The 11,869-nt window shown below is 39.9% G+C and overlaps 4 protein-coding genes across 8 annotated transcripts; 2 read left to right on the forward strand and 2 right to left on the reverse strand.

Annotated features, from left to right (window-relative positions):
• The first annotated feature begins 97 nt into the window (after positions 1-97).
• Positions 98-4,200, forward strand: LOC140766458 (uncharacterized). 2 transcript variants are annotated; one of them, XM_073105808.1, is made up of 6 exons: positions 101-493; positions 1,018-1,113; positions 1,196-1,244; positions 1,482-1,610; positions 1,747-1,813; positions 4,062-4,200. In XM_073105808.1, exons 1-4 carry the CDS (start codon positions 176-178, stop codon positions 1,574-1,576), a joined length of 558 nt encoding a protein of 185 aa, XP_072961909.1. In that variant the 5' UTR covers positions 101-175; the 3' UTR covers positions 1,577-1,610; positions 1,747-1,813; positions 4,062-4,200. The 2 variants fall into 2 exon arrangements, with proteins under 2 accessions (XP_072961910.1, XP_072961909.1); XM_073105809.1 differs by lacking the exon at positions 1,196-1,244 and having other exon boundaries at positions 98-493; positions 1,018-1,135.
• Positions 1,835-3,105, reverse strand: LOC140766459 (uncharacterized). Its single transcript, XM_073105810.1, has 5 exons — positions 2,971-3,105; positions 2,825-2,878; positions 2,558-2,627; positions 2,401-2,480; positions 1,835-2,270 (listed from the first exon to the last, which is right to left on the reverse strand). Exons 1-4 carry the CDS (start codon positions 3,055-3,057, stop codon positions 2,431-2,433), a joined length of 261 nt encoding a protein of 86 aa, XP_072961911.1. The 5' UTR covers positions 3,058-3,105; the 3' UTR covers positions 1,835-2,270; positions 2,401-2,430.
• LOC140766457 (protein PAM68, chloroplastic) lies at positions 3,335-4,042 on the forward strand. Its single transcript, XM_073105807.1, has one exon. The coding sequence runs from the start codon at positions 3,339-3,341 to the stop codon at positions 3,924-3,926; it is 588 nt and encodes a 195-aa protein (XP_072961908.1). The 5' UTR covers positions 3,335-3,338; the 3' UTR covers positions 3,927-4,042.
• Positions 4,201-4,301: 101 nt separating the features above from the next.
• On the reverse strand, positions 4,302-10,881 carry LOC140766456 (cyclin-dependent kinase F-4). Of its 4 annotated transcripts, XM_073105805.1 has the most exons (20): positions 10,815-10,881; positions 9,471-9,526; positions 9,266-9,397; positions 9,118-9,187; positions 8,496-9,025; positions 8,346-8,424; positions 8,154-8,222; positions 7,972-8,061; positions 7,754-7,892; positions 7,268-7,370; positions 7,140-7,192; positions 6,983-7,049; positions 6,260-6,368; positions 5,865-5,930; positions 5,710-5,778; positions 5,549-5,615; positions 5,335-5,454; positions 5,221-5,252; positions 5,080-5,155; positions 4,302-4,892 (listed from the first exon to the last, which is right to left on the reverse strand). In XM_073105805.1, the coding sequence occupies exons 5-20, from the start codon at positions 8,501-8,503 to the stop codon at positions 4,636-4,638; spliced, it is 1,404 nt and encodes a 467-aa protein (XP_072961906.1). In that variant the 5' UTR covers positions 8,504-9,025; positions 9,118-9,187; positions 9,266-9,397; positions 9,471-9,526; positions 10,815-10,881; the 3' UTR covers positions 4,302-4,635. The 4 variants fall into 4 exon arrangements, with proteins under 4 accessions (XP_072961906.1, XP_072961905.1, XP_072961907.1 ...); XM_073105804.1 differs by having other exon boundaries at positions 8,496-8,981; positions 9,266-9,526; XM_073105806.1 differs by having other exon boundaries at positions 4,302-4,889; positions 9,266-9,526.
• Between the last annotated feature and the right edge of the window lie 988 nt (positions 10,882-11,869).

Here is an 11,869-nt window from a genome sequence, read left to right on the forward strand (position 1 = left end):
TGTTTCGAATAAAAGGAGTGTGGAAAATAAATAGTGGCAATAAGAAACGAGGCAAAAAGGTTTCGTCCTACAGAGATTCAAAGTTCAAATATCCCCCGCATGAGCCCCCCGCCACTATAAATACGATACCCGCGTGAGAACTGCGAAGCCTTCCGCTCTCCATTTTTTCCCCCCGATGAAGAAGAAAGCAGCGTCAACCACCAAATCCGTCTCGAAGGCGAAAGCCTTCCGCTCTCCTCTTCCCACCTCATCTCCGATCCGACCTCTTGATCTCACCTTCCTCGCCTCCGCTTCCAAGAAGTCGAAAATCGAAACCCTAACCCCTACCTCGATCCCCTCTTCTCCACATCCCCAAATCCTCACCACCGTCGCCGATCTTAAGAGCCTATCCTCCTCCCGCTCCGATTCCCTCAAGCGGCACCTCGATCTCTGCCACTCCGAGGTCCTCAAGGAGTTCGATGCTTCCCACACCAGGATATCCAAACGGTTCAAGGTAATCCCCAATGCTTTCTGCTTTGAATCCAGCGATCTGATCTAGATCTGCCTCGGATTAAGCCAAGAAACTAGTGTCCTCGGCTCTCTTGTATCTTCGCGATCCATGTAGACTGCGATACGAGATCTCGAACGAATCATTACTTTTACAGATAAGAATTCCATATATCTTATTTTGTCTGCAGTAATCTTGACAAAACATCATCTAGTCATATGGTGATGCATTAGGATCCATATTCTCCAGAGCTTAACTACGTTGAATAAAAGGATAGTTCGTTGTATTAGTGCGTCCGATCGGGCAGAAGTTGGCATGTGCTAAACGGCATGAAGAATTGGATTTATACATTTACATTTGGTGATCGACTTATCAAAGAGTACAAAGAATTATTTTTTTTCTCACCTAAAGACTTGTCCAATGTCATCAGGGTTCTGTTATAATTTCAAATGGCTCGTATGTACTTCCGTTGTGTATAGATAGAACTTATATTCCCTATTTTGTGTATGATGAATTCCTTTCCTCTCCAGATCCAGACTCAGGCTTGTCTGCAGCTAACAGAAGAAGTTGAAAAGGAGTACAAGAAGATGTCTGATAGGATCAGGGAAAACGCAGAACTGATAAATGTCTGGGCCTTCACTGTCCCAAGTACTGAATCTGCATTGTGTTTGTCTTTTCAATAAAATAACCTAATCTTATATTTTTTAGGCCTCGTATGTGGAGTTCTTGGCAGAAGCGCAGTTAACTGCATCTCGTGGTAGGCTATATTAGCAAAGATTGTTAAACAATCCTACTGTCCTTATGAATCAAGAACAGGCGTCATTTTCTTGTAACTTCTACATACATGGATCAGCTGGTTAATAAGCTCAAACAGCCAAAGGAACAAGAAAAAGCAAACTAACTAAAGCAAGAATAACCATCATTATATGAGTGATTATTTGCTATGCGGTTTTCTTTCGGTTTTTATCTTTTCTAATTGATTATTGGTTATTAGCTTGCAAGGTGTCCGTTTCAGAGCTTGCACAATCCATGGAGAAGGCTATTGATAGCTTGCGCACCCGCTACAAAGCGTCGTCAACTCCAGCATAATTACCCTTTGGGTTTGATGTAATGCAAATTCTGGGTAAGTACCTATGCACTCATTTTTAAAATGTTGTCTCTTGAATTTCTTTTGTAATTATTGATGATTATTGCACTAATAAAGTCTAACCTTAAAAAGTGATTGACTAATAATTTAACCCATTTATTTTCCCTTCCAGGATGACATCTCTGGACCGCCGGCTAGCTGATCACATTCTCCGCTACATACAGTATGATGAATATGAGGTATTCATGTACATAAGATGAATACATTAGGGTCATGTTATAACAATTTCTATCAGGAGTCCGTGCTTCAGTTTACCATACACTCTGTTATCCATATCATATAGACTCTATAGCTTAGAGAAATTCTATTCTCAAGAACAGAACATGGCAGGCCAGCTCTGGTCTTTTCAGTATCAATGCCAAACCTGACATCAATAGAAAGAGCATAGCAGGTCTTCTTCATCTCTTCTCGTTAAAATTATGGCAGAAATAAACACAATTTTGCTGAGTACAATGGATAAATCAATTCAAAAGCAAGTCTGTTATACATGACGTGAATCATATAATTGATAGAGAAAGGGTTTAGCAAGCACACGACACGAACAACCTTCGGAGTTACATGTGAAATCTAGACTTCAGCACGAATTACAAGAAAGAAATTGTTGACCATTATTGCCTACTCCTGGAAATCAGAAGGCTGCAATATGGATTGAAATAAATTAAAACGGACAAAGATCACGGTGAGAGTCTGTGTGTATATGGAAAAAGGAAATGCACTACACTGGAGCGCGTACAAATGGATACTATAAAGTTTAGAAACAACATACCCAGTGTTGCTACAAAAATATTGTAGCTCATCATGCTGCATTTAGATTTTGTAACCGAGCTTTGGCCAAGTCCACTTGTTCTAACCAACATGACGAGAGAAAATTTTAGAGGGATGATGACTGTGAAAGGATAAGGTACTATTCTTAGGACACTTACTCTGTTCAAATGCTATGGCTGATTTTATGTTCTTACGGAAGAAGATGTTTCCGTTTTTCTGATATACGGCCTGTTGAAAAACAAGCATTAACATCCTTGTAGCTACAAAGAAAAAGAAACATGAAATCCGAAGATATGATTGAACTCAGTTTGATTTACGATCGCTATGTTGTCCAAGAAGATCTTTCTATGATAATTTTCTCAAGAATACGAAGGCAAATACAACGAGGGCAGTGAAAAGAACAAGGAACGAGGAGGAGAACTAACTCGAGAGGGCGGCAGATTGTTTAGCTCGGTTACAGCGACCTCGTGCCCTCGCATCTATTACACGAAAAAAAGGAGCACAAAATATGAATATACTCTGGAATGTGGGAGATGGGAGCAAGGTAGTGACGATGACATCAAGTTCTGACCTCTTTGAGGAGATCGATTCTAGGGTTCTCCGTAACCGGCAGCGAAGGGGTGGTGGGATTAGAAACCCTAGCCGAGGACGACGCCATTCCACCGGACTGACCTGGGAGAAGTTGGGATTCGGAGAAGGAAAGGCGTAGAACGTCGGATTTCGAATCTCATGTCAGGGTTCGGGTAAACCTATACTTTGTCCGTCCTCCTTAACGGGTAACTAAAATTGCTTAACCAGTCTGGATCCGGATGCAGAACAGAGTTATCGGATTCACATCCCACTCATTAGATCCTTTTTTAAACTTGCGAAGTGGATAAGCATTGTTATCCCTCTAGAGAGGGGAGAGCGGAGAGCTGAGAGCTCGCGAGCCCCGTCCCCATGGATTCCCTATCCGCCCTTCTCCCCAGTTCTCCCCTGACTCCTCTCCACTTCTCCCGTTCCCCTCGACTCCTTCCTCTACAAAAACTCAAACCCCGTCTTCTCTACCACCTCTCTCCCCTCGCCGCTCGCAAGGGCCCTCGCGGTTTCGGCCCTTCGGCCCAGAAGACCCGGAAGCGAAGGCAAAAGAAGAGAACCGAATTCGACGACGAGGAGGACGACGAGGACGACGACGACGACGATGAAGGCGATGAAATTGGCTACGATAGAGAGGAGGGGACGATTCCTGAGGTGGTAACCAACAGGATGATGCGAAGGATGGGGCTCTCCGTTGGTATACCGCTCTCCTTGGGGCTTCTCTTCTTTCCCTTCTTCTATTACCTCAAGGTGGGGGCCAAACTGGACGTGCCTACTTGGATCCCCTTCGGGGTCTCGTTCTTCTTTTTTGGATCGGCGCTTCTTGGTGTCAGCTACGGGATCGTCTCGGCGAGCTGGGACCCACTTAGAGAGGGATCTTTGCTGGGGTGGAACGAGGCGCAGCGGAATTGGCCCGTTTTTTGGGACTCGCTTAGGGGAAGAAGGAAGTAGAGGGGATGAATCTCTCTCATTTTCTTTTCTTTTCTTTTTTTCTTAACCCTTAGCGGCTCTTCTGCTTATTGTATTTACTTCACTTGGCATTTGGCAAGAAAGATAAATGTTGTCCATCTATTTGTTGATACATAGGGAAGTCTTGCCTTATTTTACCCATCAGAACTCTAATTGGGGCGCGGCGCTAAGGGAAAGAGAGCACGTCGGATAGGGAGTTCAGTTGGAGATTTCCTACATGGGTAAGGATTATATAACTACTAGCGTTGCCTCGCACACTATAATCTCAGGTATCACATTTTTATCGTAACACTTTGCGGTCTTTTCATGTGTTACTTTTAACCCCGCCATACATAAGATATTTATGCATCAACAACATTATGTAACAAATTCTCAGATAATCGTAGGCATTATTAGTCACAAAAGCAAGTTATAGATATGTCAGGTCAGCGCCATCTTTTACAGCATCGCATCGTCGCAAAAACCAATAGCCCAAACCCGGAAGACAAACTTTGCAACCGTGAATAAAAGCAGAACTAGATGCTCACCAGACATCGAAAGGAAAAAAGTGACAGGGGTGAGCACGCCTTATTTAGTTAGCTTAAAAGAAAAGGAAAAGAGAAGGCTGTCCCTTCCTTGATGCCAGCACGAAGTGAGATGCCACACTTGACAGACAGGCGCGCGCGCGCGCACACACAAGTACCTGCCTTATTCAGCCGACAACCTTTCTAGTACATCTTCTACCAGCAGGGATGTCGTTCGACCTTGCAAGGAAGTCAGTCTGGCTGTGCCAACCTCCAGCCTTCATTGCTGGAGGTGGTTGCTTGAGAGATTGATGCTTACCACCAGAGCTCAGCGACATCTGACCCAACTTCTCGGTCATATTTGAAACCTTACTGGACGCTACTCTGCTGCGTGCCATTTTTTCAGGCACATCAGTTGTACTGCCAGAACTGCCAACGTATCCTGCTGCTCAACAATAAGAAAACCATCATAATTGTACATTTATAAAAACATCGGCAAAGAACTTGACAATCATCAGGTCTGGTCATTCTAGTATGAGTCACTCATCAAGTAATTAGATAATGAACTGCCACAGTTTCTGCTATGCAATAAAAACTAAAGACTGGGAACTTATGAAAAACAGGAAATCTACCTGGAATGTTTCTTGCTACTGGTCTAGTGCGGGATTGTTTCATGTTCTTCATGGCTCTATCATTCTTTTCTGACTCCTGCAAATTAAAAGTTTAGACAGGAAAAGTAAATCAGATGTACCATAATATACTGAGTTGCTAACCTGGCGTTCCATCTCAAGTTTCCTTTGCACACCTACAATGAAAACATCAACAAAAGTATAGTTTAAGAGGAACCTTTGTTTAGAAAAGAAATGTGAAGCCTTCTATCAAATTACCCGTTCTCAAAGAAGAATTTGATTTTACTGTCAAATAATTGCTAGCAGGCTTTGATGCAGAAAGAGCCCCCATTGAATATCTTCGACCACTCTTTTGCTCCAAAGACCCCTTTACTGCACCTAAATAAATGACAAGCAACATATTACATATGTCAGTAAGCCATGAGTGAAATGCATCATTATGCAATTATATAGATGAGATAAAAAAACTAACCATATGGAGGTGTCTTGGGCACTCCAGCCACTCTTGGACGAAGGGAAGGTGGAAGATAAAAGCAAGGCTGCCAAGGACAGGATGACAGAAATAATAAACTCATTCAAAACAGATAAGATGATCCAATTCATCTCAGTGATGACAGACATAAGGAATGTAACCTGAAAGAAAGCATGATGCAGCACTTCTGCAGCTTTGGGTCTCTTGCCGGGATCCCAGGAGCAAAGTGACTGCAAAATGTGGTCCTCGACATTAGATGCCAAACCTTCTTATTTATCTGAGGAAACTCTCACCACAATTCCAGGAGCATACTTACAGAAATGAGGTCTATTGCATCCTTGCTAGCTGATGGGATTAGTACAGATAGATGGACACTTGACACCTGCATGGAAGAATATTCAATTCCAAGTTACATTTGTAATTTTCAATGTCATTGCAAAATAAAGCACAGCAAAGCAACTTGATCAGTACCATGCCTTTCTCCTAAAAAGTGGGTCCTCCTAAAACTCAGATCAAAATAAAAGACCACATCTAACCAACCACCTATTAAACTGGAGATGTAAGAGCTTCAGCGAAAGCAGGTCTGGGAAGGGAAGGGAAGGTGTTGAAGCAGCCTTACATTCCTACTCAAGGGGTTGTTCTCATTTGACAGATGAGACAATTAAATATACTAGATATGTAATATGTTCAACTGCTTTGGAGAAAAATAACCTGTGGAAACTGGTACTTCATGACACCAGCAAGTTGCAATCCCTCAGTCCATGAAGTCTCATCTGGACACCCTATAACGCTGCAGATTTTATAAATCTCGTCTGCTTCACTGAAGGAATATTACCAGCACAGAAGTATAAGGTGATCATTGTGAAGGAAGTATAAAAAAACTGGAGTACAAATTGCATAATTAGAATACAATCGAACTGGTTAGGAATAAGTCCAGGTTATGCATGGCCACATGCAAACAAAAGCAACCAAACATACAATATTAATATAAACTAGCAAGCAAGATTAACATATGGCATAATTAAAAATTAACAGGTTATCATTAATACAGGATGTTCTAACACCTTGGTTCCTCAACTAGTCAACTTCTTGTCACATGTCTCGCAACTTAGGGGGAAAATGTAGAAATAACTGACACATCAATTATATAGTAAATGAATGAAAAAACTCTAACTAGATACAAAACTAACAAGATATTAATTGTCTTTCATGGGCTTTAGTTGGAATATGGACGTAACCATGCTTTAATATACCTTGTTAATTTGTTAAATCACTTGGCTTAAGTTGTTAGCATTATCCTAAGTATCTCCAGGCTGCACCTGGATTTTTAGAAGGTGAGGCCCACCGCTTATGGTCCTACAACCCTTTTAATCCCTATAATTTTTAAGAAAACTCAGGAAATAATGTTGACCTTCTAATAAAAATTATATGTACCTTGAACCAGGAAAGAGAGGGCGAAGTGTCAACAGCTCAGCCATGATTGCACCCATTGCCCACATATCTACAAGGTGGCACCAACACGAAGACCATGAATAACATGCACAATATATTCATCTAATTGTACCACATTACATATTAATTGATCACTTACCAACAGCAGAATCATAGACAGATGACTGAAGCAACACTTCAGGGGCCCTATACCTAAGATAAACAAAGGCATATAGATCAAAAATAAAAGCAGTTGAAATTTTAGATCAAAGATAATAAATGATCTACCAGCGAGTAGAAACATATTCTGTGTATGGTGGTTCTGAAGAAACTTCCCGAGCAAGACCAAAATCAGCAATTTTAATAATTTCCTTGCTGACCAGCAAGTTTTCTGCAAAATCTCACATAAAATAAGAGTGTTATTCAACTTCAAAAGTTTGATGCAAAAGAAGTAAAGAATTGAAGATTCATTATATAACTTCTATTTAGATATTCTAAAACAACAAATTTTTTGCTTGAATTGCAATACCCTTTGACTAAGGTTGAACAATAACCTCATATTTGTTGGATGGGATAGTTCTTCCTTATACCACTTATTGATATGCCAATAATTGGTTGTAGAGTTCTAATGAATTTGATTTGCAGCAGCTCAATTAAGTTAACGCACCAAAGTCTTACAAAAATTCTATATAATCTAGCCCAAGGAATTCTAGAAAAAGAATAAAGGACATTCTAATCTCAGTAATCAGGCTTCAGCTGAGTAAAGCAATATACCAGGCTTAAGGTCACGATGAAAGTAGCCACGTTGGTGCATGTAAGCAAGGGCCTGAAATATCTGAAAACACAAATTTCGAACTTCAACCTCCGAAAAAACCTTGCTTCTATCTTTCATGAGCTGGTAAAGATTACACTCCTGAATTTCAGATAAAAAGGAAACTGTGAGATTCTACGATAAGCAATTACTTGTCAATAAAATGCACATATACCCATACCATGTATTCAAACACAATGTATAGTATGTCACTTTCTCTTATGACCTCCTTGAGCTTCACTATGTTGGGATGATTCATCCGTCGCAGTGACTTCAACCAAAAATAATGAAAATCAGAATAAAGACTTGCAAGTTGCAACTATATTATTATAACAAATACATTTTGTTCCCATTCTAACTTACCTTCACTTCACGAAGACTTATACATTCCTCCCAAGAATAATATTTTCTCTTCATTTTCTTGATAGCAACCTACCATATACCCAAAAAAAAAAAAATTATGTCAGCTATGACTGTATAACATCACAGAAGGCCTTGTTTATTTTTCCAGCACTAAGTACACATTTTCCTTGAGAATCATTATAAATGACATACCACTTCACCAGTCTGCTTGTTTATAGCACGCCAAACACTCCCAAAGGTTCCATCACCAACTTGCTTAATTACCTTATATCTGTAACAAGCAGAAATGTCTTAAAAAAGGGTCATGAATAACTTGGCAAAATCTAGAACATAGCAACTTACCTGTCCATTGTTGTTCCAAAATTTTGATTATTCACCTCCTTTATTCCTGCTAACAAAATCACTTACTATTGGCAAGAACAATATGAGATCTCACAAATCTTTTCTGACTGAGAAAAATAACTCTTGCTTTAAGTTACGGAAACCTAGACATGTTGCAAGATATATGGATAATCAGATCTGACTGCAACATATGCCACTTGAAGTTCTATCTCAGATATCTGTTCTGCACAAGATGTTGTTGCCAGATTATAAGCTCTGAGATGATGTTGCCAGATTATAAGTACCATTTGAGATTAACCATCCTGGTCAAACACAATATATGCAATGCCCTGGACAACCACTGACTATTAAAGGTATCCTGGGTTTCTCCACAAAACTTATGCACAGGTTCTTAGTAAACACGTTCAGTTGTGAAAGAAAAGACAGCAAACTGACACATTGAACATCCAGCAGATCTGAATGGATCTAAAGCAAACAAATATCCAACTAGCAATGAGGAAACAAGATCTGTCAGCAGAAGAGATTTAACCCTGATAGAAAAGGTATAATATTAATATCCTACAAAAAGATCATATGCTTCTTCTAGTTGTACGTTGTAATAATGTAAATACATCAAACATACCCCACAAATAACTTCTCCGATTTGTAATACTATAAGTTTAACCCCGAGCGAAAGCCGTGTTGGTAATGAACTGTCAAAGAAGACAAACATCCAAGCAAATGAACATGATATCAGATACCATAGTCCAATGAGTAGCAAGCTGTATCACCTGTCGAAGTGCAACATAGATCCAACACCAAATTCAGAACTAAGCTGCATTGAACTGCCCTCGGCAAACATGAAACAGCAGCTGGCAGCTAAGTATAATTGACAAAAGGAACGAGACTGAAGTCTCCACAAGCTGCAAAGAGCCAATCAGTAGTTTCTTGGAATAACAATACTCCGCGCTGGATAAACCATGATGGAGGACCCACTTGTTCCATGTCTCAGTGAAGACTGTTAGTTTAACAGAATTCTACAGGGGCGCAGCCTAGGAAAAAAAAAAGTGAAGAGGCAAATTTATTAGCAAAATTGATAATCACAGTGCAATATGTAGAAAAACCTAAAAAATCAGTACTTAGCATTTCAGCCATTTCTTAACAAGATTCAATTCCTAATTTAAAAATTCTCATTTACTGCACAATACCGTAACGAAACACAATTAATTTAATCCAACATATATTTCAAAGTCCTATCGTCATACAGACCTGCAGAATGGTGACACTAGAAACAGAAACCTTGAAAGCTCATCCCTATTGTACACTGTAGATAAGCCAAAATTGGAGCACCTCTAGTATCAAAGCCAGGCATGATTTCTAAGTTCCAAGCCATATTGCTAGTACTGCGCCATCCAATAAAAATATAAAGCCTAACCAGTATTTCTTATCATAATAAACAAAATGCGATCACATATGTACTACCAATGAACATGGAGAAGAATCTACAAGTAATGAGGTAGTCACATGAAACAAATAAATATAGCTCTAAGGATCGCAAATGATTACAGCATCATGCTTCGTCGTCTACCACAACGTAGCTGATATTTCATTTTTATATCAATTTAAAAATGTCATCCTAGCTATTCGAATCAGACTCAGGTACATATTCCCGGAGAAAACAAAATTCTAATCGGAGTTCAATAAACAAATTTCCAGATGTCCTCAAGGTATATAGGACATCACAGCCTTTCCTAAATGTCATGATAAACTAATCACAAATTTCTCAATCTTTATTCTTTTGGCAAGAGTCAACACGTCTGGCATCATCTTCTTATGGAAAGTATGTTCTTCAATTCTATCTTCCCCATCAAGTTCACCTCAAAAACCTGCATAACTGCAAAGTATCTCATCGACGTGATCGTTGCCGCATTCTAATTTTAGAAGGATCCACGCATAACCCTTTCAAATACATTGATCGTAGATATCTCATACAGATTCAGATGGAAGACAAGCACGCTGCGGATCCGACATCACGACTCAGAGAGGAATCAAACAGAAACCCTAAATTCACCACGGATCCATCCTTAAGACCGACATCAAGATTCATACGATCACAAACCCTACCGCGCAAAATTCCACGGAGAACGAAACCCTAGCGATCGGCAGATCCACTCGCAAAAATCGTAACCCCAGTTTCGCCATCGATCAAATCCAAAGAAACCGAAGGAAAGAGATTCTAGGGTTTGCTCTCCCTCAAAACGCACAGATCCACGAAGAGAAAGCAGAAGGAAACGGAAAATAACCAAGGAGGGGGGAAGAGAGGAGGGAAGGGATCGATACCTCTATGCCTTCGAGATTCGGGCATAACCACGGCAAGGTGGGGGGGGGGGAACGTCCTATCTCACCGCTGGGATCGTAGAGACATTATACAATTATATAAATTCTGAAATAAAAGAGATGACGTATAATTTTACTATATGCCCCCTCAGGAAACATCTTATTACATACTTACCAACTGGCCTCATTGACAGGGAAGGTTGCATATGTAAAAAGGCAGCGAGGAATGGGGGAAAAAAGAGGAAGAAGAAATAACGTTAGGAGATAAATCGCTCGCGAGTTGGTTACGCTCGATCTCGGTTATGCTGTTCCTCGAGAATATTTTTCCTTAACGAGGCACGGTACATTTTCCTTTATACGGCAATGTGGTGGAATGTTGTCCTTAGTGGAAGCGGTTTTTGGTTACAACCAGGCAAAGGGATAGTGTAAGGAAATGGAGCGGGGCCCAAAAAGGCGGTGGGTGGGGAGCTGGAGAAAGGGTCGATGCGGTGGCGCCACGTTGCAACGTCCTTCTGGCCTTCCTTTTTCTTTCCGGTGGCGTGGGGTCACCGCCGGGATCCTTTACTTACTTTGGGGTTTAAAAAAGCAAGACAAATAGACAATGATGGAAACTTGGGGTAAACGCACCCCTGTTTTGTTGCCACACATCCACGTCAACCAGATCCAAATCGTAATCACTCGAGAAGATTATGTGCTTGAGATAATATTTAATACTTACGTAAGAGATATAGGTAAGTGATTAGAAAATACTTAAGGAGATATAATTTAATTAAACTTTTATTAAGTTAACTATAAAAGCCATAAATATTCTTATTCTGATATACATTCATTATTCTCAATTAATAGTACATACGTATTTTATCTGATAAATTACAAAGATAATATAATTATAAAAATAAAATAACATCACATATAAATATATAAAAAATTAAAAATATATACGTAAATAAAGAATTTGTTAGGTTTTATATGCAAAAGAACTTGTTAAATAATAGAATATGAAGGTCAGTGACGAATTGCAAAAGAAAGAAAAGGTTCAAATGGATGACGCTCTCTTT

Source organism: Typha angustifolia, chromosome 9 (genome assembly GCF_048772165.1).
Source record: "Typha angustifolia cultivar Huaian chromosome 9, ASM4877216v1, whole genome shotgun sequence".
Taxonomy (NCBI): domain Eukaryota; kingdom Viridiplantae; phylum Streptophyta; class Magnoliopsida; order Poales; family Typhaceae; genus Typha; species Typha angustifolia.